The 22,912-nt window shown below is 48.4% G+C and overlaps 1 protein-coding gene across 1 annotated transcript in view; it reads right to left on the bottom strand.

The window, feature by feature from the left end:
* Nucleotides 1-16,277, bottom strand: part of SLC44A2 (solute carrier family 44 member 2 (CTL2 blood group)) — a 32,781-nt gene extending 16,504 nt beyond the window's left edge. The window contains exon 1 of the mRNA XM_070373663.1: nt 16,140-16,277. Coding sequence (XP_070229764.1) covers nt 16,140-16,170 — 31 coding nt within the window. The 5' untranslated portion in view covers nt 16,171-16,277. The remainder of the gene's footprint in view (nt 1-16,139) is intronic.
* Between the last annotated feature and the right edge of the window lie 6,635 nt (nt 16,278-22,912).

The following is a 22,912-nucleotide window of genomic DNA, read 5'->3' as shown; positions in this document are numbered from 1 at the left end:
ACCCCTCGAAGCAACTAAGCCGAGCGCCACAACTTCTGAGACTGTTCTCCAGAGCCCAGGAGGCGCAACTACTGAAGCCCGTGCACCCTAGAACAAGAGAAGAGCCCGTGCACCCTAGAACAAGAGAAGAGCCCATGCTCTAGAACAAGAAGAGTCACCACAATGAGAAGCCCGCCCAATGCAACTAGAGAGTAGCCCCCGCCTGCCACAACTAGAGAAAAGCCTGCACAGCAACAAGGACCCAGCAGAGCCAAAAATAAACAAACAATGAAAAAAAAGTGAAAGAAATGTCACCTCCTCCCCAGTGGCTTCTAGCTGTCAAGGCCCCACTTGCCCCCTGGCCCACAAACTTCAGCAAACAGGCGAGGCCCAAGGCTCCAAGCCATGCCCTTGGGTGACCAGGCCTCTCAAAGGAGCCTTGTGGTTCCCGTGGTCCCTGCCAACTCAAAGGCAAACTGGTCCCACCCTGCCCAGGGCAAGCGGTGCCCAGGCTGAAGCTTCTTCTCTTTCAGATGTGCTAGGTCCCCTGGGGACACTCCTACAGACTCCAGCTCCACCCTGATGATGCACAAATGTGGGTCTCTGGGGAAGGCCTCACCCCTGAGTGGCACGGCCCTATGGCACGTGCCCCCCCCTCAGCACCCCACATAGGGGCCTCATGGCACACCTCCCATTCAGCACGACTATATCAAACCACCATGGTCCCCCAGGCTGCTCTGCCCTCCTGGTGCTCAGGCCAGAAACCTTGCACTTCTCTTCCAGGATCCAAGAGCTTCTCACCTCCCCCCCACCTTGTCACGTGGCTGTCATTTCCTGCCCGAAGAGTGCAGGTGTCTCCACACTGGTTTCTGAGCTCTTACACTTGAACCCCACTGTCTATTTCCCCGGTAGGGCCCAGTGGAGGCAGTGATCACCCGATTCAGGGTATGTCCCTCCTCTGCCCTGAACCCTCTATGGGTCCCACCTCACTCTGAGCCAAAGCCCAAGTCCTCCCCATGGCCCACAAGGCTGTGCCCACTCTGTCCTGTCCCCTCCCTGCCCTCAGCCCCTCCCACTTTCCCCTTTCCTTCTCCATTCCATTCACTGGCCTCCTGGTTATACTGTAGGTTATACTGGTTACAGCTTCCCAGGTGGCTCAGCGGTAAAGAAGCTGCCTGCCAATGCAGGAGACGCAGGTTCGATTCCTGGGTCAGGAAGATCCCCTGGAGGAGGAAATAGCAAATGGCAATCCACTCCAATATTCTTGCCTGGAAAATCCTGTGGACAGAGGAGCCTGGTGGGCTACAGTCCACAGGATTGCAAGTTGGATGTGACTGAGCGACTGAGCATGATACTATACTACACTCTGTTATACTATGCACTGTTTTTTTTTAAACTTTTTCACTTTTATCAACGGTTGTGACCATGAGGGATTCATAAAATGTCACAAAACTCTATTTGCTATTGAACTGTCTACTTCTAAACAGGAGACAGACACTGGTACAGCAATTGCTTTTATGTGGAAAGTTAAATTTTTTTGAGAAAAGATTGACATATATATATATATTTGTTCCCTTTTTGAATTTCAACCCTCCAAATATTCCAGCAAAACAACAGTAACAACAACAACAACAACAAAACCAAGGGAAATTGGGCTGGGTATCTGCTGCCGAGGATGGTGGACTTGCCACCATGAGCCCTCATCCCCCTTCTATTGTAAACACACCAGGCACGGTTCTTACATCAGGACCTTTCCACGGGCTGTTCCTTTTCCCTAGAGATCTTTTCCCTGAGAAAGCCACCTGGCTCCACATTTCTTTTTTTATCTTTATTTACTTGGCTGTGCCAGGTCTTGGTTGAGGCATGTGAACTCTTAGTTGCAGCACGTGGGATCTAGTTCCCTGACCAGGGATCAAACCCAGGATCCCCGCATTGGGAGTGTGGAGCCTTAGCCACTGGACCGCAGGGAAAGTCCTGCTCCACCTCTTTCAACCTCAAACATCACCTCCTTAGAGAGGCTTTCTCTGATGATCCTCTCTAAACAGCATCCTTTCCCCCGCTCCTGTCACCCTGTTTTATTTTGTGTCTTACCACCTGCCACATCACTTATTTACACATGGACAGTTTACTGTCTCTCCCCATGGCTGTTGGCTGCACAAGGGCAAGGATTTCTGTTTTCTTCATAACACTGTCCCCAGCACTCAGCATTGCACCTGACACAGAACAGGCAGTCAGTCAGGATTTGTTCAATGAATAACCGCAATATACTATTCACGTATATATAGCTAATGCTGAAAATAAAAAATGCAGCTTAGAGTTTTCCAGATGCACGTATTTTTAAAAATTAATTTGCATTAATTTTACACATAGAAGAACTGAATACATGATAAATATCCAGTGGGCAGGGAAAGGATGAATCAGTCAGTTGCCTTGACTATGCGTTAGGGAGAAAATAGTTAATTCCACTCTCACACCACGAAGCAAAACAAATTCCACACAGATTAATCATGCATACAAATATATAAAACTCAAAACTTCAAGTATGGTGGGAAGATGAAAGAGCATATTTCTACCATCTGAAAGCAGGTGAAACTGGTAAGGTGGGTGGGGGAGAGAGAAAAGAGCACTGGAATTTTCTCATGTCAGCCAAATGGCAGCCTGATTGGCAGAGTGGAAACAGTCAGATAAGAACAGCTGGTGCTAGGACTTCCCTGGCAGTCCAGTGGCTAAGATTGCATACTTCCACTGCAGGGGTCACAGGTTCAATTCCTGGTCAGGGAACTAGGATCCCACAAGCCACCTGGCACAGCCAAAAAAAAAAAAAAAAATAGGACTTCCCTGGTGGTCCAGTGGTTAAGAATCTGCCTTGCAATGCAAAGGACGTGGGTTCCATCCCTGGTCAGGGAACTAAGATCCCACATGCTGTGCAGCAACTAAGTCTGAGAGCCACAACTAGAGAGTCCATGAGTTACAAGGAATAGATCCAGCATGATACAAAGAAGATCCTGCATGCTGCAACTAAGACCTGAAGCAGCCAAAAAAAAAAAAAAATATATATATATATATATATGTTGCTGTTCAGTGGCTCAGTCATGTCTGACTGTCTGTGACCCCATGGACGGTAGCACGCCAGGTTCCTCTGTCCATAAAATTTTCCAAGCAAGAATACTGGATCAGATTGCCATTTCCTACTCCATGGGATCTTCCTGACTCAGGGATAGAACCTGCATTTCTTGCATCTCCTTCATTGGCAGGTTGATTCTTTACCACTAGTGCCATCCATATATATATATAACCCACTTTAGGGGAGGAAGCAAGTGGTCAGTTCCTACTCCAGTTTTGAAGGGTGAGTGGGAGCCACTGAGGGTGTCTGAGCAGGAGCATTATGAGGGAGGGGAAGACGCATGGGCGGGCAAGTCTCAGCTCTCAGGGAAATCGGTAGCCATGGATGGGACAGGTGGGCTATGGCCTTGCAGTGTCAACTTGAGTTATCCTTCCATAAGACGGAATTAAAGATGCAGAGAGAGGCACCTGGTTTAGCCTTGGCTCAGGGCCTTGCTTTGTGGGTGGCTCAGGAAATAAAAAAAGGAACATGGGTACTGTGGGGCTTCCCCCATGGCTCAGCAGTAAAGAATCCACCTGCAAGGCAGGAAATGCAGGAGACATGGGTTCAGTCCTTGGATCAGGAAGATCCTCCGGAGAAGGAAATGGCAACCCACTCCAGTATTCTTGCCTGAAAAATTCCATGGACAGAGGACCCTGGTGGGCCACAGACCATGAGGTCACAAAGAGTCAGACGTAACATAAGCGACCAAGCACGCACAATTGGTATTGTCGTCTGATCTGTTCCATTAGCTCTTGTTTTAACATTAGCCAAGTGGGGTGGAAGGAGGGGCAAGGCGAGTACTAATGGTTTGATAATTGAGCCTGGTTCAAACACTCCAGGACAAAAACTTGCTGAATCTTTGCAACGATGATGCAAGATAATATGAACAGTAGAATGCCCCAGTGCCTCCATATTACTGTGTGCCAGGCAGTCTTCGAAAACGTTACGTGGTGTACCTTGGATCACCCTTATAGCAATTCTGCGAGGTTGATTCCGTCACTGCTCCCATTTGACAGACACAGAAACTGAGGCCCAGAGAAAAACAACACGCCAGTGGCCACAAAAATGACGAGCAACAGAGCTGGGCCACCCAGCTACCGAGTTAGTGTTTCCTTTGGACACTGTAAGCAATTACCACCAACTTGGTGGCTCAAGACACAAATTTATGGGACATTCCTGGTGGTCTATTGGTTAAGACATCACCTTCCAGTGCAGCGAGTACAGGTTTGATCCCTGGTTGGGCAGTTAGGACCCCACAGGCTTCACAGCCAAAAAAACCAAAACATAAAACAGAAGCAATATTGTAACAAATTTAATAAAGACTTTAAAAGTGATCCACATTTTTTGGATCATTTGTTTGTTTCTTCATTATTTGGATCATTTGTTTCATTTGTTTTGAAAACAAAACACACACAAATTTATTATCACAGTTCTAGAGATCAGATGTTCAAAGTGCATCTCACTAAGCTAAAATCAAGGCATTGGCCAGGCTATGTTCCTTCTGCAGTTTCTCAGAATCTGTTTCCTGGGCTCTTTCCAGCTTTTTGGCTCACATCCTCCTCCTCCATCCTCAAAGCCAGCATTCCCATCAAGCCTACATCTATTTCCATTGCTGCGGCTCCTCCTCTGACTCCCCTACCTCCATCTTTTCTTTATGAGGGCTCTTGTCCTTGGGCCCATTTGGATAACTGAGAATAATCTCCCCATCTCAAGATCCTAAACTTAATCCCATCTGCAAAATCCCTTTTGCTGTGAAAGGTAACACATTCATGTTGTTTTAGTTGCTCAGTCATGTCAGACTCTTTGTGACCCTATGTACTGTAGCCTGCCCAGACTGCTCTGGGCATGGGATTCTTCAGGCAAGAATACTAGAGTGGGTTGCCATTCCCTTCTCAAGGGGGATCTTCCTGGCCCAAGGATGGAACCCAAGTCTCCTGCATTGGCAAGCAGATTCTTTACCATTGAGCCACCAGGGAAGCCCACAGGGTTCCAGGAATTAGGACATGGACATCTTTGCATGTGTGCTAGGTTGCTTCAGATGTGTCTAACCCTTTGTGACCCCACGGACTATAGCCCATCAGACTCCACTATCCATGGGATTCTCCAGGCAAGAATACTAGAGAAGGTTGTCATTTCCTTTTCCAGGGGATCTTCCCCACCTCAGGGTTCTGGCATTGGCAGGTGGGTTCTTTACCACTAGCGCCACCTGGGAAGCCCATGGACATCTTCGGGGCGGGGGGGCGGGGGGGGTTCTATTATTCTGTCTACTATGGCATCTTAACCATTTTTTTCACACTTTAAAAAGAATAATTTTTACTATCTTTTGGTTACACCATGCAGGATCTGCGTTCCCCAACCAGGGATTGAACCCAAGCCCCCTGTGGTGGAAGCATGGAGTCTTAACCACTGGACTGCCAGGGAAGTCCTCATGTCTTAACCATTTAGGGCAGGAGTTGTCAAACCATCCGTCCCCCATTGCGCAAATCAGTCCACCGTGTTTTCATATGGTTCAGGGCTAAGAACAGTCTTTCTGTTTTCAAGTGGCTGACAAACATCACAAGGAGACTACTTTGTCACATTAAATTTGAATATCAGCAGACTTTCCTGGTGGTATGGTGGATAAGAATCCATCTGCCAATGCAGGGGACACAAGTGTGATCCCTGGTCAGGGAAGACCTCACATGCCTCAGAGCACCCAAGCCTGAGTGCCACAACTACTGAGCCTGTGCTCTAGAGCCTGGCACCCACAACTACTGAAGCCCCCCACCTCTAAAGCCCTGACTCCGAAACAAGAGGAGCCATCACAATGAGAAGCCCGAACACAGCACAGAAGAGTAGCCCCCAGCGGTCACAATTAGAGAAAGCTCGAGAGCAGCTAAAAAGACCCAGCGCAACCAAAAGTAAAGAAAGAAAAAATTTAAAAATTAAAATGTCACCAACTATAAATCAAGTTTGCTTGGCACATGGCCATTCTCATTCATTTTCATATGGTCAGTGGCTGCTTGCTTTCATGTTGTCTGTTATCTATGGCAGACTAGAGTAGCAGTCATAGATTGTATGTGAAAACATTCACTCTCTGGACCTTTACAGAAGTTCGCTGCCCCCTGATCTCCAGGCCATGAACCAACAGGTGTTGGGCCCAAGTCTGTGCCAGCGTGTTGTGTGTGCTCTGCTTATAGTGGTAAACAGTGGCAATACAGATGGGGAAATTGACAAGCCCTTTCCTTTTGCAGTCCGCTGTTTTCCTGTGTGGAGAATGGGGCTCATACTTGCATTTGCTGGTAGGTGTTGCCAGGGCTTGATGCTCAGAAAGCACTTAGCAGGGGCTTCCCTGGTGGCTCAGTGGTAAAGAATCTACCTGCCAATGCAGGAGACACGGGTTCGATCTCTGATCCAGGAGGATCCCACATGTTGCAGAGCAACTAAGTCCATGCACCACAGCTACTGAAGCCCTCTTGGCTACAGGCCTGTGCTCCACAGCAAGAAAAGTCACTGCAATAAGAAGTCTCAGCACCACAACACAATGGTCCCCACCCACCACAACTAGAGAAGGCCCACGCAGTAATGAGGACCCAGGACAGCCAAAAATAACTAAAAAAATTTACATTAAAAAAAGAAAAGAAATGCTACCTAGGGACTTGTCTGGTGGTCCAGTGGTTAAGATTCTGAGCTTCCACTGCAGAGGGGTACAGATTCCATCTCTGGTCAGGGGACTAAAATCCCACATGCCACATGGCCCAAAAAAGTTGCTAACCAGGAACATGGTATCATTTGACAGAGGAGGCAAACAGAGGGCACGTGCTCAGACCACACAGCTGATGAGGGACGGAGCTCTGAATCAAACCGAGGCTCCTCTGGCTCCAACCCAGGCCTTTTGGGGGCACGTACTGGGAGAGGCAGAGCTAAAAATGCGACTGTGGTCGGGAGAAGGCATGGGAAGTCAAACCGTTAGATCAGGCTCCGGGAGGAGAGGCGGCTGTTGGGTCCCTCCCTTGCTGGGCATGAGGGCCAGCCCACCCAGTTCTGTGGGTGTAGGAGATAAGGGAACAGGCTGTCCAGCCACAATTCTAATGGTCAGGACATTAAGTGCCACCCAGCCCTTGTAGCTTCTGGAGACAAGCCAAGTCCCCAAGGCCTCCCCCACACAGCCCGGTCAGCCCTCCCCTGCCTTCCCAGAAACCTCTGCCTGGGTAATGGACATCCCAGCTGCCCAGACAAGTCCCCTTGACAAATATTTCAGGACAGCAGCTGGGTAGGAAAACTAGAAGTGATTCTACTGACCACAATGCTAGAGGCAAAAAACTGAGTGCCTACTGTGTGCTAGGCATCAAAACAGAAATTTCCTTCTAGGAACTCAGTTTATTATTCTATTTTATTTATTTATTTTTAGCTGTGCTGAGTCTTCGTTGCTGCATGGGCTTTTCTCTAGCTGTAGTGAGTGAGAGCTACTCTCTAGTTGCTATGGGCTTCTCATTTCGGTGGCTTCTCTTGTGGAGCACAGGCTTCAGTAGCTGTGGCTCCTGGGAACTAGAGCACAGGCTCAACAGTTGTGACACACAGGTTGAGTTGCTCCTCAGTACGTGGGGTCTTCCCGGATCAGGGATGGAACCTGTGTCTCCTGCATTGACAGGTGAATTCTTTACCAGTGAGCCACCAGCGAAGCCTTAGGAACTCACGTACTCCTTATGATGAAGGACTTTCCTGGTGGCTCATTGGTTAAGACTTTGTACTTCCACTGCAGGGGATGTGGGTTCGATCCCTGATAGGGGAACTAGGATCCCACATGCCTCGTGGTCAAGGAAAAAAAAAAAAAAAAATCCTTATAGCAAGGCTCTGAGGGCATGTGCTACGCTGTGCTTAGTTGCTCAATTGTCTCTGACTGTTTTGAGATCCCATGGACTGTACCCTGTCAGGCTTCTCTGATCGTGGGATTCTCCAGGCAAGACTACTGGAATGGGTTGCCCTGCCTTCCTCTGGGGGATCTTCCTGACCTGAGGGCATATTGCACGAGGAAGCAGAGACACAATGATGCTTTCTGACTTGTCTGAGGGACACAGAGCCAGCAGGAGCTGAAATTTTGAACTCTGCTCCTGATACCATGCTCTTCTTTTTTTCCCTTCAAACCTTTTTCAATTTTTTTTGGGGGGGTCGCACCTCGAGGCTGGTGAGATCTTAGTTCCCTGACCAGGGAATAGAAACCAGGCCCTTGGCAGTAAAAATGTGGAGTCCTAACTATTGAGCCTCTGTGCTGTAACTACTGAAGCCTGTGCGCTTAGACCCTGTGCTCCATCCACAACAGTACCAAGCAATTCCCTCAATTTTTATTTTGTATTGGAGTATAGTTGATTTACAATGTTGTGTTAATTTTAGGCGTACAGCAGAGTGATTCAGTTGTACATGTATGGTTTAGTCGGCTAAGTCATGTCCGACTCTGCGACCCCATTGACTGTAGCCCACCAGGTTCCTCTGCCCATGGGATTTCCCAGGCAAGAATACTGGAGTGGGTTGCATTTCCTTCTCCAGGGGATCTTCCCAACCCAGGGATTGGACCTGCGTCTTCTGCATTGGCAGGTGGATTCTTTACCACTGAGCCACCAGGGAAGCCCTCAAGTCATGCTGTGCAGCTAAAAGCAACAGTAATAGCAGAAACAAACAGGGCTTCCCTGGTGGCTCAGTGGTGAAGAATCTGCCTGCCAATGCAGGAGACGTGAGTTCAATCCCTGATTCAGGAGGATCCTACATGCTACGGAGCAACTGAGCCCGAGAGCCGAAACTACCAAGCCTGTGCTCTACAGCCCAAAAACTGCAACCAATGAGCCCATATGCCACAACTACTGAAATCTGAGCCCTAGAGCCTGTGTTCTGCAACAAAAGAAGCCGCTGCAGTGAGAAGCCCCTATACAGCAACTAGAGAAAAGCCCGTACAGCAACAAAGACCCAGCACAGCCGAAAAGAAATAAATAAAAACAAGCAAATGAAAACAGAGGCCCAACTCCTCCCACAGCCCACAAAGCCCTACACACTCTGCCCACTCCCTCTCTTCCTTCACCTCTTCCTATTCCACCCTTTTATCTATTCACTCCAGCCACAGGCCCTCCTGACAGCTCCTTCTAGACACAGGAGACATGACCCCGCCCCTGGGCCTTTGCACAAGCCTTGCCTACAGCCTGAGAAGTTCTACAGGGCTCCCTTACCTATGCCTCTAGTGACCTTTGAAGAGTGACCTGTTTCTATTTGAAGTTAAACCCTGCCTCCAGGCCCAATAGATCACTGCCCTCCTTCCTTCCTGATAAACTTTTCTCCAGAGCCCTTCTCTGAATGGAGAATTTTCTCCGTTCATCTTAGTATCTTATCTGGGGGTCCCTTGACAAGGTCAAAGGAAATGGCAACCCACTCCAGTATTCTTGCCTGGAGAATCCCATGGACGGAGGAGCTTGGTGGGCTACAGTCCACGGGTCGCAAAGAGTCGGACAGGACTGAACGACTTCACGTTGACAAGGTCAGCTGGACAAGGGCTGGGTCTCCAGAGTCTAGGACAAAACCTGGCCCATGGTCCCTGCACAATAAATGTTTGCTGAAAGAAGTTAGGAACCAGTATGCTTATCAAGATTAAAAAAAAAAAGTTCAGGGAGCCTTTAGACTAAGAAAAATCACTCTTCCGTGGTGGTACAGTGGATTAGAACCCGTCTGCCAATGCAGGAGGCACAGGTTCGATCCCTGGTCCGGGAAGATCCCATGTGCCTCAGAGCCGTTAAGCCCAGTGCCACAACGACTGAGCCCACGTGCTGCAGCTACTGAAGCCTGTGCTCCGCAGCAGGAGAAGCCACCGCATTGAGAAGGCCACGCACCGCAACCAAGAGTAGTCCCCATCTGCTACAACTAGAGAAAGCCAGTGCGCAGCGATGAAGACCTAGCACAATTTTCTAAAAATAAATAAATCACTAAAAAAATACAAAGGGAAAACCACTCTCCCTCTCACCCCTGGCCTAGAGCCATTACTTCCTCTCTGGGTGGCAGAGGGCAGTTCCTCTCACTGGTTTCCCTTCTGAACACTGTCCACAGGTCACATACCCAGGCAGATTTCTAGCTGTACAGTTCAGTTCAGTTCAGTTCAGTCGCTCAGTCGTGTCTGACTCTTATTGACCCCATGAATCGCAGCACGCCAGGCCTCCCTGTCCATCACCAACTCCCAGAGTTCACTCAGACTCACGTCCATCGAGTCAGTGATGCCATCCAGCCATCTCATCCTCTGTCGTCCCCTTCTCCTCCTGCCCCCAATCCCTCCCAGCATCAGAGTCTTTCCCAGTGAGTCAACTCTTCGCATGAGGTGGCCAAATTACTGGAGTTTCAGCTTTAGCATCATTCCTTCCAAAGAAATCCCAGGGCTGATCTCCTTCAGAATGGACTGGGTGGATCTCCTTGCAGTCCAAGGGACTCTCAAGAGTCTTCTCCAACACCACAGTTCAAAAGCAGCAATTCTTCGGCGCTCAGCCTTCTTCACAGTCCAACTCTCACATCCATAGATGACCACTGGGAAAACCATAGCCTTGACCAGACGGACCTTTGTTGGCAAAGTAATGTCTCTGCTTTTGAATATGCTATCTAGATTGGTCATAACTTTCCTTCCAAGGAGTAAGCATCTTTTAATTTCATGGCTGCAGTCACCACCTGCTGTGATTTTGGAGCCCAGAAAAATAAAGTCTGACATTGTTTCCACTGTTTCCCCATCTATTTCCCATGAAGTGATGGGACCGGATGCCATGATCTTTGTTTTCTGAATGTTGAGCTTTAAGCCAACTTTTTCACTCTCCACTTTCACTTTCATCAAGAGGCTTTTTAGTTTCTCTTCACTTTCTGCCATAAGAGTGGTGTCATCTGCATATCTGAGGTTATTGATATTTCTCCTGGCAATCTTGATTCCAGCCTGTGCTTCCTCCAGTCCAGCGTTTCTCATGATGTACTCTGCATAGAAGTTAAATAAGCAGGGTGACAATATACAGCCTTGACGTACTCCTTTTCCTATTTGGAACCAGTCTGTTGTTCCATGTCCAGTTCTAACTGTTGCTTCCTGACCTGCATACAGATTTCTCAAGAGGCAGGTCAGGTGGTCTGGTATTTCTAGCTGTACTTATCCCTAATTCTTCACTCCCCTCGTTTCCTTACGCACCCCAGTCCCCACTTTGCTGCTTCACAGCCTAACAGAATTAGACATTGTTTCCCCATCAGCAAGGTTAGACCTCCTTCATCTTACAAGGCAACATAGTAGCCCATTCTAGGAACAGTGCCTTTTCTCATGAAACCAGCCTGAGGAGCTTTAAAAAGATACAGATGCCACACATACACACAGAAATAAACAGTCTAAGCTCTGGAAAGTCTTTCTGGCTGCCTTACCTCCCAGGCAAGGACAGTGAGCTGAGAGCATATGAAGAGTTCTTTCACTTCGAAACCTAAAATTTTCTGTGCGGTTGAGGGCTTATTTTTAATTTTCAGCCCTAGCCACCCCAGTAGAGAGAATACATTAATTTTCTTATATGAGTTTTAAATCCTATTTTAAAATAATTTTCCTTGGGACTTTCCTGGCGGTCCAGTAGTTAGGACTTGGCACTTTCACTGCAGGGGCCTAGGTTCTAGTCCCTGGTCAGTGAACTAAGATCCCACAGGTCACCTGGTGTGGTCAAAATAATGAAAATTCTTCCACTGGGGACTGACTGGGAAGGGGCAGGAGATAACTTCCTTATCAGGAAAGAAGGTTCTTATCAGAGATCTGCACATTTTTTCCTAAGGGTAAAGTGTTAAAGATTTTAGTCTTTTTGGTTAGTATATTGCCTTTCTCATATATTCTTCTTCTTTCAAGAACCACTTAAAAATATAAGATCCATACTTAGTCCTTGGGCTTCCCTTGTAGCTCAGTTGGTAAAGAATCTGCCTGCAAGGCAGGGTTTGATTCCTGGGTTGGGAAGATACCCTGGAGGAAATGGCAATTCACTCCAGTATTTTTTTTTTTTTCAATATTTATTTATTTATTTGGTTGTGCTGGCTTTTAGTTGCAGGATCTTTGATCTTCATTGCAACAGGCAGGATCTTTAGTTGGGGCTTATGAACTCTTAGTTGCGGCATGTGGGATCTAGTTCCCTGACCAGGGATTGAACCCAGGCTTCCTAAACTGGGAACATGGAGTCTTAGCCACTGCACCACCAGAAAAGTCCCCCACTTCAGTATTCTTGCCTGGAGAATCCCATGGACAGAGAAGCCTATAGTCTATGGGGTCACAAGAGCTGGACACGACTTAGAGACCAAACCACCACCTTTCTTAGTCCATTGGCTTTACAAAAACAGGTGACAGTCAACAATATAAATAACAATACTTAACACTACTGAGCTGAACCCTTAAAAATGGTTTTGATTATAAATTTCATGCTATGTATTTTACCAAAAAAATTTTTTTTTAATTAATAATGATAAGCCTTCCTTGGGCATGAGGAGATTCTGGGAGATAGTCATATTTTCCACCTGATCTGGGTGCTGGTTACCTGTGAAGACTCCTGGAGCCTCATACATTTAGGATCTGTACCCTATTAGGTATGGATTTTCAACCACAATAAAATTTTAGGGAGTGCCTTGATGTCCTAGTGGTTAGGATTCAGTGCTGTCAGTGCCATGGCCCAATTTCAGTCCGTGGTCCGGGAACTGAGATCCTGCAAGCTGTAAACATGGCCCAAATATAAATAAATAAAAATAAAATTTCATCTTAAAAAAAAGTTTAAAATAGTCCCCTTGATTTGTTCAGTATAAAGGGTCCACCCACAAATACACAACTTATTGCAACCATCAACAACAATTAAGCAGGATTTCTAGGAACACGATGTAGAACAGGAACTCAGTGTAAAACCCCTTTCATTCAACAAATATTTGTTGAGAACCTACTATGTGCTATGTGCCAGGCACCGTGGATACTTTCAAACCAAACAGACATGTCTTCCTGACTCATGAAGCTAGCTGACATTTTTGTAAAAAGGCATTTAAAAAAATCACTAAATAAAGAATTTGTATATAATTCCATGTGAAGTCCTAAGCCTAGACTCTGGAAGAAAACACAAGATTTTGTAACATGGATGCATGAAGGAAGTGTGAGGTGGGGGATGGAAAAGAGGAATATTTTTCTTAATAAAGCTTGCATCTTTTGTCTTTTGAACCACGTGAATGTCTTATCACTTCCTCCAAAAAAGTTGTAATTAACAATAACCTCTCCCCACAATATTTTTAAAAGCTCAGATGCCAGAGCCCTCCTACTGGCTGAGTTGAACTCTTTAGCGAATGGGGCCTTGGAATCTGCTTTTAAAACAAGTACCGTAAGCAGCCTTCACTGGCAGTCCAGTGGTCAAAACTCTGTGCTTCCAATGCAGGGGACATAGGTTCAATCCCTGGTCAGGGTACTAAAATCCCACCTGCCTTGCAGCACAGCCAAACAAAATAACAAACAAAAAAACAAGCACTGTGACTTCTTTCTCAGTCCCGCACCCCCATCAGAGTCTATTGTTTTAGGTTCTAGAATATTTTTCCATGCTGGTCATGTCAAGGGTGGGTTGGAAAGGATGGCAGTGAGCCTCGCTGACATCCGTCAGGGCCAAGAGCCATTTCCTGGCTTCCTCAGAGATGCTGCCTTCCTCTAGATATGATGTGTAATAGGGAGGAAGCTTTCTGTCCTGCCCAGTCTTATCTAAGTATATGTCCTGACAAAGAGGGCTGCTTCCACATCAGCTCCTAGAAAAATCCATGTCCTCAGGATCACCAGTCCCAGAGCCCTCCTGAGTGTCTCCAGATAACCAGGCACTGTGCAAAGCACTTTTCACCTGCCAGTACAGTCTGCCCAGCCCTACTGATGAAAATACCGAGTCTGAGAGAGGTCACCAATTCACCTCCAGCCGCACAGCTTGTATGTATCAGAACCAACCAGGATTTGAGCCTCTATCGGTCTGACATAACCCCCTAAATTCACAGTGACTGATAGGAAGACGCCAGAGTACAAGGGAAGTATAGGGGACCCACTCTTTCCAAAGCACAATTTCCCAAGGGAAATTTCCCTGTTTTCTGGCAGGGACTTCACAGGGCAGTCCGAGGACCCTAGATTTTTGGTTCTGATGAGAATGAATGACTTACAAACTGAGCAAGATATCCCCATCATCACACCCACCTTTTGCAGCCACTTCAAGGAGTCAAACCCTGTGGCCCCTCTGGAGGAGGTCCAGGCCTGGCTGCAAGACCTGTCTCTCATTCTGAAGTCTCCATCTCACACTTCCCTCGACTTCATAGAGAGAAATCATGAAGCAACTGTGTGGTTAATTTGCTGTTCCCTCTGCCTGGACCACACTTTGCTTAAATCTTCCCATGGCTGGCTCAATCTCCAGCCGTTGGTCACCTAAAATAATCCCAGATGATTCTGCCCCCAATACACATAAACACACACACACACACTCAAAGACAGACACACACACACAATGTCCTGTTCATTGCCTCACAACGCATACAACAACCTAAAATTACTTATTTATTCAAGAATTTTTCCACTCCGTTCACTGCTGTATTCTGTGTCTAGACACTGCCTGAAAAAAGGATGCTCAATACATACTTGTCAATGGAATGTGTTTCTAATGCCCAGCACAAGGTCTGTTGGACACATAAGTCCCCTGTCTCTGGTGTGGTCCTGGCAGGTCTATGGCTGGCTCCCTTTGGCCAAATACCGGGTGAATCACATTATTGTCCCCTCTGTCCCCAGGCTCGCCTCCCAGAGACCAAAGATACCAAAGGTGCTGCCCACAGACAGGCAGGACCCCAGGTGGAGAATTCCAGATCAGAGAAAGCCAGCCACACCCAAGGGACACACAGCACTGGGCAGCCACGGGGTCTGGGCTTGGGCCAAAACCAAGAGTGAGGGGCCCCTCAGGAGGTCGGGGCTGCCCGCTTCAAGCAGGGAAGGGAGTGGCTGGGCAGTTGCCAGGCTCTTGGCTGGGCTGGGCAGGGACAGCCTGGTCTATCTGTCTGTCTTTGCAGCCTCTGAAGGCCGCAGTCCCTGAGGAGAGGGAGGCACAGCTCTTCTCGGCTTGTTTTTCTTGATTATTTTTAAGTGGTTTCCGGCCCCCTCCCCAAGGCCCTTGGGTCTCTCACAGTTTCCAGGAAGTTTCAGTTACACAAGAAGAGGTGGTTGAGCCCCTTTACCCCAGGGCAGTGCCACGTGGGGCGTGTGACCAGCTGGGCCCTGGGGACCCAAAAATGGAGAAGAGAAAAGAGAAACTGAGGACTACACACCCCTCCGTGGGAACCCGGGGAAGGGAAGCACCACAGGGCGTGGGTGGGGAGGAAGCCTCATCATTGCCCCGTCCCGCGGACTCAGAGGCTAAGGCCGCCCTCAGAGGTTGGCGGGAGCGGGTACCTGTCGCCGGGACCCCTTCCAAAGGCGAGCAAGCCCCCTGGCCGCTGGCGCAGGGCGGGGAAAGTTTCTCAATTGTTTCCTGCTTCCTTCCTGCCCCTTCGCCGGTGGCGCCCCTATTTCCGCCCTTCCCAGACGGCGGGCGAGACCCTATGGGTTCCCATCCCAGGACTGGGTCCGCCGAGACCTGTCTCAGTTTCCCATCTGACCGAAAGCCCAGGACGGTTACTTCTAAGGGCGTGTGAGCAGGAGGAAGAAGTGGAGAAACGGAATTGGAAGAGGAGGAGGATCTGGGGGGAGGCTGGGGCCCTGGTCCTTTTCTGAGCCCCGATCGCCGTGCCTCCCCTCCCCCGCCCTGCATCCGAGCCGCCCAGATAACGGGACCTCCCCGAGCGGAGCATGCGCCATGCGTCCCCGCTGATCACCCGGAGGGGTAGCAGGGGCTCCCGAGAGGGGACGCGGGGCGACCAGGCGGGAGCAGGGGGTGTGGGCTCGGCGCAGAGCAGGATGCAAGGCCGGGAAGCAGGAGGAGGCCCTTAGCAGCAGCGCGTGTGTTTAAGATCTCGGATGTCCCTTTCCCAAGGCCCCCCAACTCATCAGAAGCGGACGAGGGCCAGAGGCAACTCCTACCATAGGATCCGTCCTTCCGCTCGTCCACCATGGCCGCGGCGGGCGGGGAGGGGTGTCCGGGCCAGCGCGACCCCAGCCCGGCCGGGCTGGAGGCTCCGCGGGCTGCAGCTCCCCGCCCAGGGCCCGGCCCCGCCCCTCCCATAGGTCAGCCCCTCGCACTCCCACCAATGGGAGCCCCGAGAGGAAGGGGGCGGGACCCGGGGCGGGGCAGGGGCGGACTCGAGAAGGGGTGGGGCCCCAACCTTTGTTTTCCATCTGGGATCCTGCGAGACCCTCTTGGTCCCTTTAGTGGGCCAGGGGCAGATGTCATTCATGCAATCACCTATCCAACCATTCAGTCGCCAAATAGATACTGAGCATCAACTGTGCCAGTGAACAGAAGAAAAGATGCATGTTTTTCATACATCAGATTGGCAAGAACTTTAAAGTCTGATAACATCAAGTGTGTAGTCAAAGCTATGCTTTTTCCACTAGTCGTGTATGGATGTGAGAGTTGGACCATCAAGAAGGCTGAGAGCCAAAGGATTGATGCTTTTGAACTGTGGTGTTGGAGAAGACTCTTGAGAGTCCCTTGGACTGCAAGGAGATCCAACCAGTCAATCCTAAAGGAAATCAACACTGACTATTCATTGGAAGGATTGTTGCTGAAGCTGAAGCTCCAATACTTTAGCCACCTGATGTGAAGAGCTGACTCGTTGGAAAAGACCCTGATGCTGGGAAAGATTGAGGGCAGGAGGAGAAGAGGACAAGATGGCTGGATAGCATCACAGACTCAATGGACATGAGTTTGAGCAAGCTCCCAGGGACCATGAAGGACAGGGAAGCCTGGCATCCATGGGGTCAAAAAGAGTCCGACACGACTGAGCGACAGCAACATCAAGGGAGATGATCTGATGCTGTGGGTCTGAATGTTCTCTAGCAAAAAGATTAAATCCAAACTGTGCTCACCCTGTACAATTCCTCTCTGTCACTGACCCTAGACAAACCATAGCATGTATGTGCACAGGCAGTTAGCGCCAGAAGGTATTACCTGCAGCTTTGAACATTCTTGTATAAAATGGGGGAGAATGTGTGTGTCCACCAGTAGAGCAGAGCATGCAAACCCAGCGGTGTGCTCACAGAAGTGGGCAGCATTAAACGGATACAAACAATGCAGTCGGGCTTCCTGGTGGCTCAAGTGGTTAAGAATCCACCTTGCAATGCAAGGGACACCCAGTTCAATCCCTGGTCCCGGAAGGTCCCACGTGTTTTGGAGCAGCTAATTCCGTGCACCACGACTACTGAGCCAGTGCTCCAGAGCCCTGGAACCACAACCACTGAGCCCACACGCTGCAACTGCTAAAGTCCGAGCATCTAGAGCCCGTGCTCTGCAACAAGAGAATCCACCTCATGTGAAGCCTGTGGGGGGCAACTAGAGAAAGGCTGCATGCAGCAGCCATGAACCAGCACAGTCAAAAATAGATAAATAGATCTAAAAAAAAAAAAAAAAGCAGCAAAGAAAAGGAAATAGGTCATCAGGGAAATGCAAATTAAAACTTGATAATACACAACAACACGCCCACCAGAATAGCTAAAACTCAAAAGACAGACGGTACCAAGTGTCGGTGAGTATCTGAAGCAAACGGTGGCTCTCCTACACTACTGGTGGGGGTGTAAAATGGCACAACCACTTGGGAAAAACCTGGTGGTTTCTTATAAATGAGCACCTACAGTATGATACACATATTCTACTCCTAAGTATTTACCCAAGAAAAATGAAACTGAAACCACTCACAAAAGAAAGACTAGACCTGCAAAAATGTGTATGCAAATGTTCACAGGAGCTCGGTAATAGCTTTATTCATAATGGCCCCTAGCTTAAAGCAACCCAATGGTCCATACCCCAGAAGACTCCTCAGCAAGAAAAAGGAATGAATTATTATTGAAAAGTGCAACAGCATGGATGAATTTTTAAAAAGGGTGAGGGAGAGAGGCTTTCTTGGTGGCTCAGTGGTAAAGAATTCGTCTGCCAATGCAAGAGACACAGGTTCAATCTCCGGTCAGGGAATACCCCCACATGCTGTGAAGTGACAAAGCCTGTGCGCCTCAACTACTGAAGCTGTGTTCTAGAGCTGGGGAGCCGCAACGACTGAGCCCATGTGCCCCAACTACTGAAGCCTGTGCGCCTAGAGCCCGTGTTCCACAACGAGAGAAGCCACCCATGCACCTCAAGTGGGGAGTAGCTCCTGCTTGCTACAACTAGAGAAAAGTCTGCACGGCAAAGAAGACCCAAAACAACCAAAAATAAATAGATGAATAAAATTATATGTATACATAATACACACACACACATATATAAAACCATTATGCCCCAGTGAAAAAGGCCAGAGACTTTACCATGAAGTCCTAGAACAGGCACAGCTAACCGACCTATGGCTACTGAACCTGGACCAGAGGTGGCCTTTGTGGTTGTTAGTGACTGGCAGAAAGGGTCAAAGGGTGACTTCCTGGGGAGGCAGAAACAGGATTGAGGTTTACCGGGTGGGTTCAGTTCTTCACAGTTACTTGACATTTGCCCTTTCTTAATAGATGTTACATTTTATTTTTATTTTTTTAAATTTTATTTTATTTTTAAACTTTACAATATTGTATTAGTTTTGCCAAATATCGAAATGAGTCCGCCACAGGTATACCTGTGTTCCCCACCCTGAACCCTCCTCCCTCCTCCCTCCCCATACCTTCGTGGAAAATATCTCAGCAGTTTAAGAAAGAAGGATGTGGCCCTGCAGATTAGTACAAGAGTGGAGCTTAGTCAGTATCAGGCATGGTATCATGTGCATGAAATCTTCATCACCTTTTTCCAGTTGAGGAAAGTGACCATGTGAAGTCGCTCAGTCAGGTCTGACTCTTTGCGATCCCATGGACTGTAACCTACCAGGCTCCTCTGTCCATGGGATTTTACAGGCACGAGTACTGGAGTGGGTTGCCATTGCCTTCTGCACGGGATCCTCCCAACCAGGGGTCAAACCCGGGTCTCTTGCATTGCAGGCAGACGCCTTACCATCTGAGCCATCAGGGGAGCCTGGTGGTAAAGTGACAGGGGAAGGTGACAGAGAAAGGTTAATCCGTTTATGAAGTGTTTCGTTGCTCCTTGCAACCATTTTCCAGTTGCAGAAAATGACGAGAGAGGGTAAGTAACTTACCCACAGACACGAAGTTAGTGAGCCCTGAGCTGAACAAGAATTTCAGTCCACACACTCCACACCCCTCAGCTGTAACCCTGCAGAATGGTTGGGGAGGGTTTTAGGTCCTATCAGAGAGTATAAATACCAAGTTGTGTTTAGTATGGTATGTGGAAGAGAAAGAGATACCTCAAACAGATACACATGCAGGTAATAACAGAAAAAGATTTCAACAAGATAGAGGTTATCAGAAGGATCGGGATGGGAGGGAGGAGGCAAAAGGGATTTTTTCCTGATCTATCATTTGAAGTGTCCAGTCCAGTGGGATTAAGTATATTCACATGTTGCAACAACATCACCGCCATCCATTTCCGGAACTCTTTTTTTTCTTTTTTGAAATGGAAACTCTACCCTCCCCCACCCGACCCAGTAAGCAATAACTCCCCACCGGCTTCAGCCGCCCCTGGCACTCACCATTCTACTTTCTGTCTCAAGGAATTTGACTCTTCTTGCAACAGCCTGTAGGTGGAATCAGAAGGTATGAGATTTTACGTGATATACAATGTATATATGTATATGTGTGTATATATATATATATATAAAACCACCATAAAAGTTTTTTTTTAATAATTTCATTTATTTACTTATTTATTTTGGCTGTGTGGGCTTGTGGTGAGCCGGGTTTGCTCTTATTTCGCACATGGGGCTTCTCATTGTGGTGGGTCCTTATAGCTCCGAACTCTGGAGCAGAGGCTCAATAGCCCTGGCACGCTGGCTTAGTTGCTCTTTGCATGTGGGGTCTTCCTGAATCAGGGATGGAACCCACGTCTCCTGCATTGGCAGGTGGATTCTTTACCACCGAGCCACCAGGGAAGCCCCACAAGAAAAGTTTTTAAACAGATTTTTAAGAATACGGTGTGACACAGCTATGCTGGAAGAGTCACGGGAGACTTGGAAAAGTGCAAGGGAGGAACCTGACCTAGATGGGGTTGGGGAAGAAGGTCAGGAAGGGCTTCTGAAGAGAAGACCTAAGAGCTGAGTGAGAACTAAGTGGAGGAAGCAAGATGGATGGGCATCATGCATTAAGCTGTCATGGGCTAGAGGAAGACAAAGAAAGAGGGGAAATGAAATTAAGGACGTCAGTGTGTCTGAGTCTGTGAGTTCAAGCATGCTTCGTGGGAGAGGTCAACAGGGGTCAAACCTTGCCACACAGGACAGCTTGAGGGCAATGGGGAGCCATGGCTGATGCGAGGGTGAGGGAGGGCCAAAGAAGCTGTGAGTATCAGGGAGATCCCTTTAGTGCTGTGTATAAGGAATTAAGGGGGTGACTGGATAATGCTATGACAGACCTAAAAATGAGAGCCATCACTATGCTGACAAAGATCCGCATAGTTAAAGCTATGGTTCTTTCAGTAGTCATTTATGCATGTAAGAGTTGGACCATAAAGAAAGTTGAGCACCGAAGAACTGATGCTTTTAAACTGCGGTGCTGGAGAAGACTCTTAAGAGTCCCTTGGACGGCAAGGAGATTAAAACAGTCAATCCTAAAGGAAATCAACCCTGAATATTCATTGGAAGCACTGATCCTGAAGCTGAAGCTCCAATACTTTGGCCACTTGATATGAAGAGCCGATCATTGGAAAGATCTTGATGCTGGGAAAGACTGAGGGCAGGAGGACAAGGGGGTGACAGAGGATGAGATGGATGGATGGCATCACAGACTCAAGGGACATGAGACTGAGCAAACTCCAGGAGATAGTGGAGGACAGAGGAGCCTGGCGTGCTGTTATCCACAGAGTCACAAAGAGTCAGACACAATTTAGTGACTGAACAACAAAGAGGCAGGATCCCCATAGGCTTTTAGAAGGAACTGGGGCAGGGCCCCAGGCTCTGGGGACAGCGGAGGTTGCAGCTGCTGCAGGGTGGTTCGGCAAACAGAGCTGCTCTGTTCTCTGACTCCACTGAGGCTTTTGGGCTCATGAATTTTTCAGCCAAACAGACCTTGAGTTTCAGATTCCAGGGCGCTGGGCCCAGGCTTCTGGGTTCTGTTTACTGCCTGAAAACATCTGAGGGCCCTAAGAGAAGGGCCCTTGCAAGGTTCAATGATGCCTGGGCTGGGGCGAGGGCCTGACAAGTCCTCAGTCTACCAAGGTCACCTTCTGAGCAAGGGGCTGTGTGCTCAGCTGCTTCAGTTGTGACCCCATGGACCATATCTCTCCAGGCTCCTCTGTCCATGGGATTTTCCTGGCAAGAACACTGGAGCAAAGGGCTGGTAGGAGTGAAACCGACTGGTGTCGTTTGGGGCGGGGGCTCCGAAGAGCTCTGGTACCATGGTCTTTTATGTCTCAGCACAGAAAGAATTCAGCGAGTGGCAAAGTGATAGATAAGGGATTTATTAGAGTAGGATACCTGTGAGGTTTACAAGCAGGTAGGTGAGGGGATGCCATGCCCTGAGAACTTAATGGGCTACAGTTTTTATAATCAAAGGAAAAGTGGGGACATGGAGAAGAATTTCTTTGTCTTTCTTGAGTAAATGTCATGCTTCTATCATCAGTTCCTCCTTCAGGTTGAGCAGGGGTTTTTTTTGTCCCTACACGGTCAAGTCTGGCTTCCCAGGTGGCTCAGTGGTAAAGAATCCTCCTGCCAGTGCAGGAGATGTAAGAGGTGCAATTCCTGCGTCAGGAAGATCCCCTGGAGGAGGAAATGGCTACCCATCCCAGTATTGTTGACTGGAGAATCCCATGGACAGAGGATCCTGAGACAGAGCCATTGGATGAGGACTGGGACTCAGCTCTCATGGGTCCCAAAGAGTTGGACACAACTGACGACCGAGCATACACACAAAGACAGGGTCAAGCGAGGTCCACAAATTATCGTTTGTTTGTGCAGAGAGCATGTCCTAGGGATCACTCACTCACTGAGCTCACTGCACAGGATGTGGGGCTCATGGCACGATTGTTTTATTGTTTGAAGACATGTCTCGTCCCTCTGTTGCGTAAGCCAGTTTTGTCGCTAAGCAAGCCCACCCGACTTTGTGGTTAAGCAAACCTGATTTTTTGAGTAATCATTAATTTACAGGGGTCTCCCATATTTTTCTATTTATAATCCCCCAGTGGAATTAACTGTTTAATCATCTACGTTGTCCCTTTGGCTTCCCAGTTGGTGCTAGTGGTAGAGAACCTGCCTGCCAAAGTAGGAGACGTAAGAGATGCAGGTTCAACCCTTGGGTCGGAAAGGCTAAGTGACAAAGCATGCATGCACTTTGTCCCTTTTCTCTGTCCCTGTCAGGTACAGAAAGGACAGCTTTCTTTTGGGCAGAGGTGACATAAAACCTTGGGTGGGGCTTTGCAAGGGCTAGAATTTCCAGCTCTGTCTCTGCTGGCTGGGGGTGATTTTTGTACAAGTCATTCACTCTTCCTGAGCCTCAGTTCTCTTATCTGTCAAATGGCAACATCAGGTTCCTGAACTCAAAACATTACCTCCCACTTGGAAGACTTTCAGGGTAGCCCCTGGGTGTGCATGAACGTGTGCTTAGCCTCTCAGACGTGTCTGACTCTTTGCGACCCCATGGGCTGTAGCCCACAAAGCTCCTCTGTCCATGGGATTGCCCAG

This window comes from Bos mutus, chromosome 7, assembly GCF_027580195.1.
Source record: "Bos mutus isolate GX-2022 chromosome 7, NWIPB_WYAK_1.1, whole genome shotgun sequence".
In the NCBI taxonomy this organism is placed as follows: domain Eukaryota; kingdom Metazoa; phylum Chordata; class Mammalia; order Artiodactyla; family Bovidae; genus Bos; species Bos mutus.
This window is presented reverse-complemented; position numbering and strand designations above follow the sequence as displayed.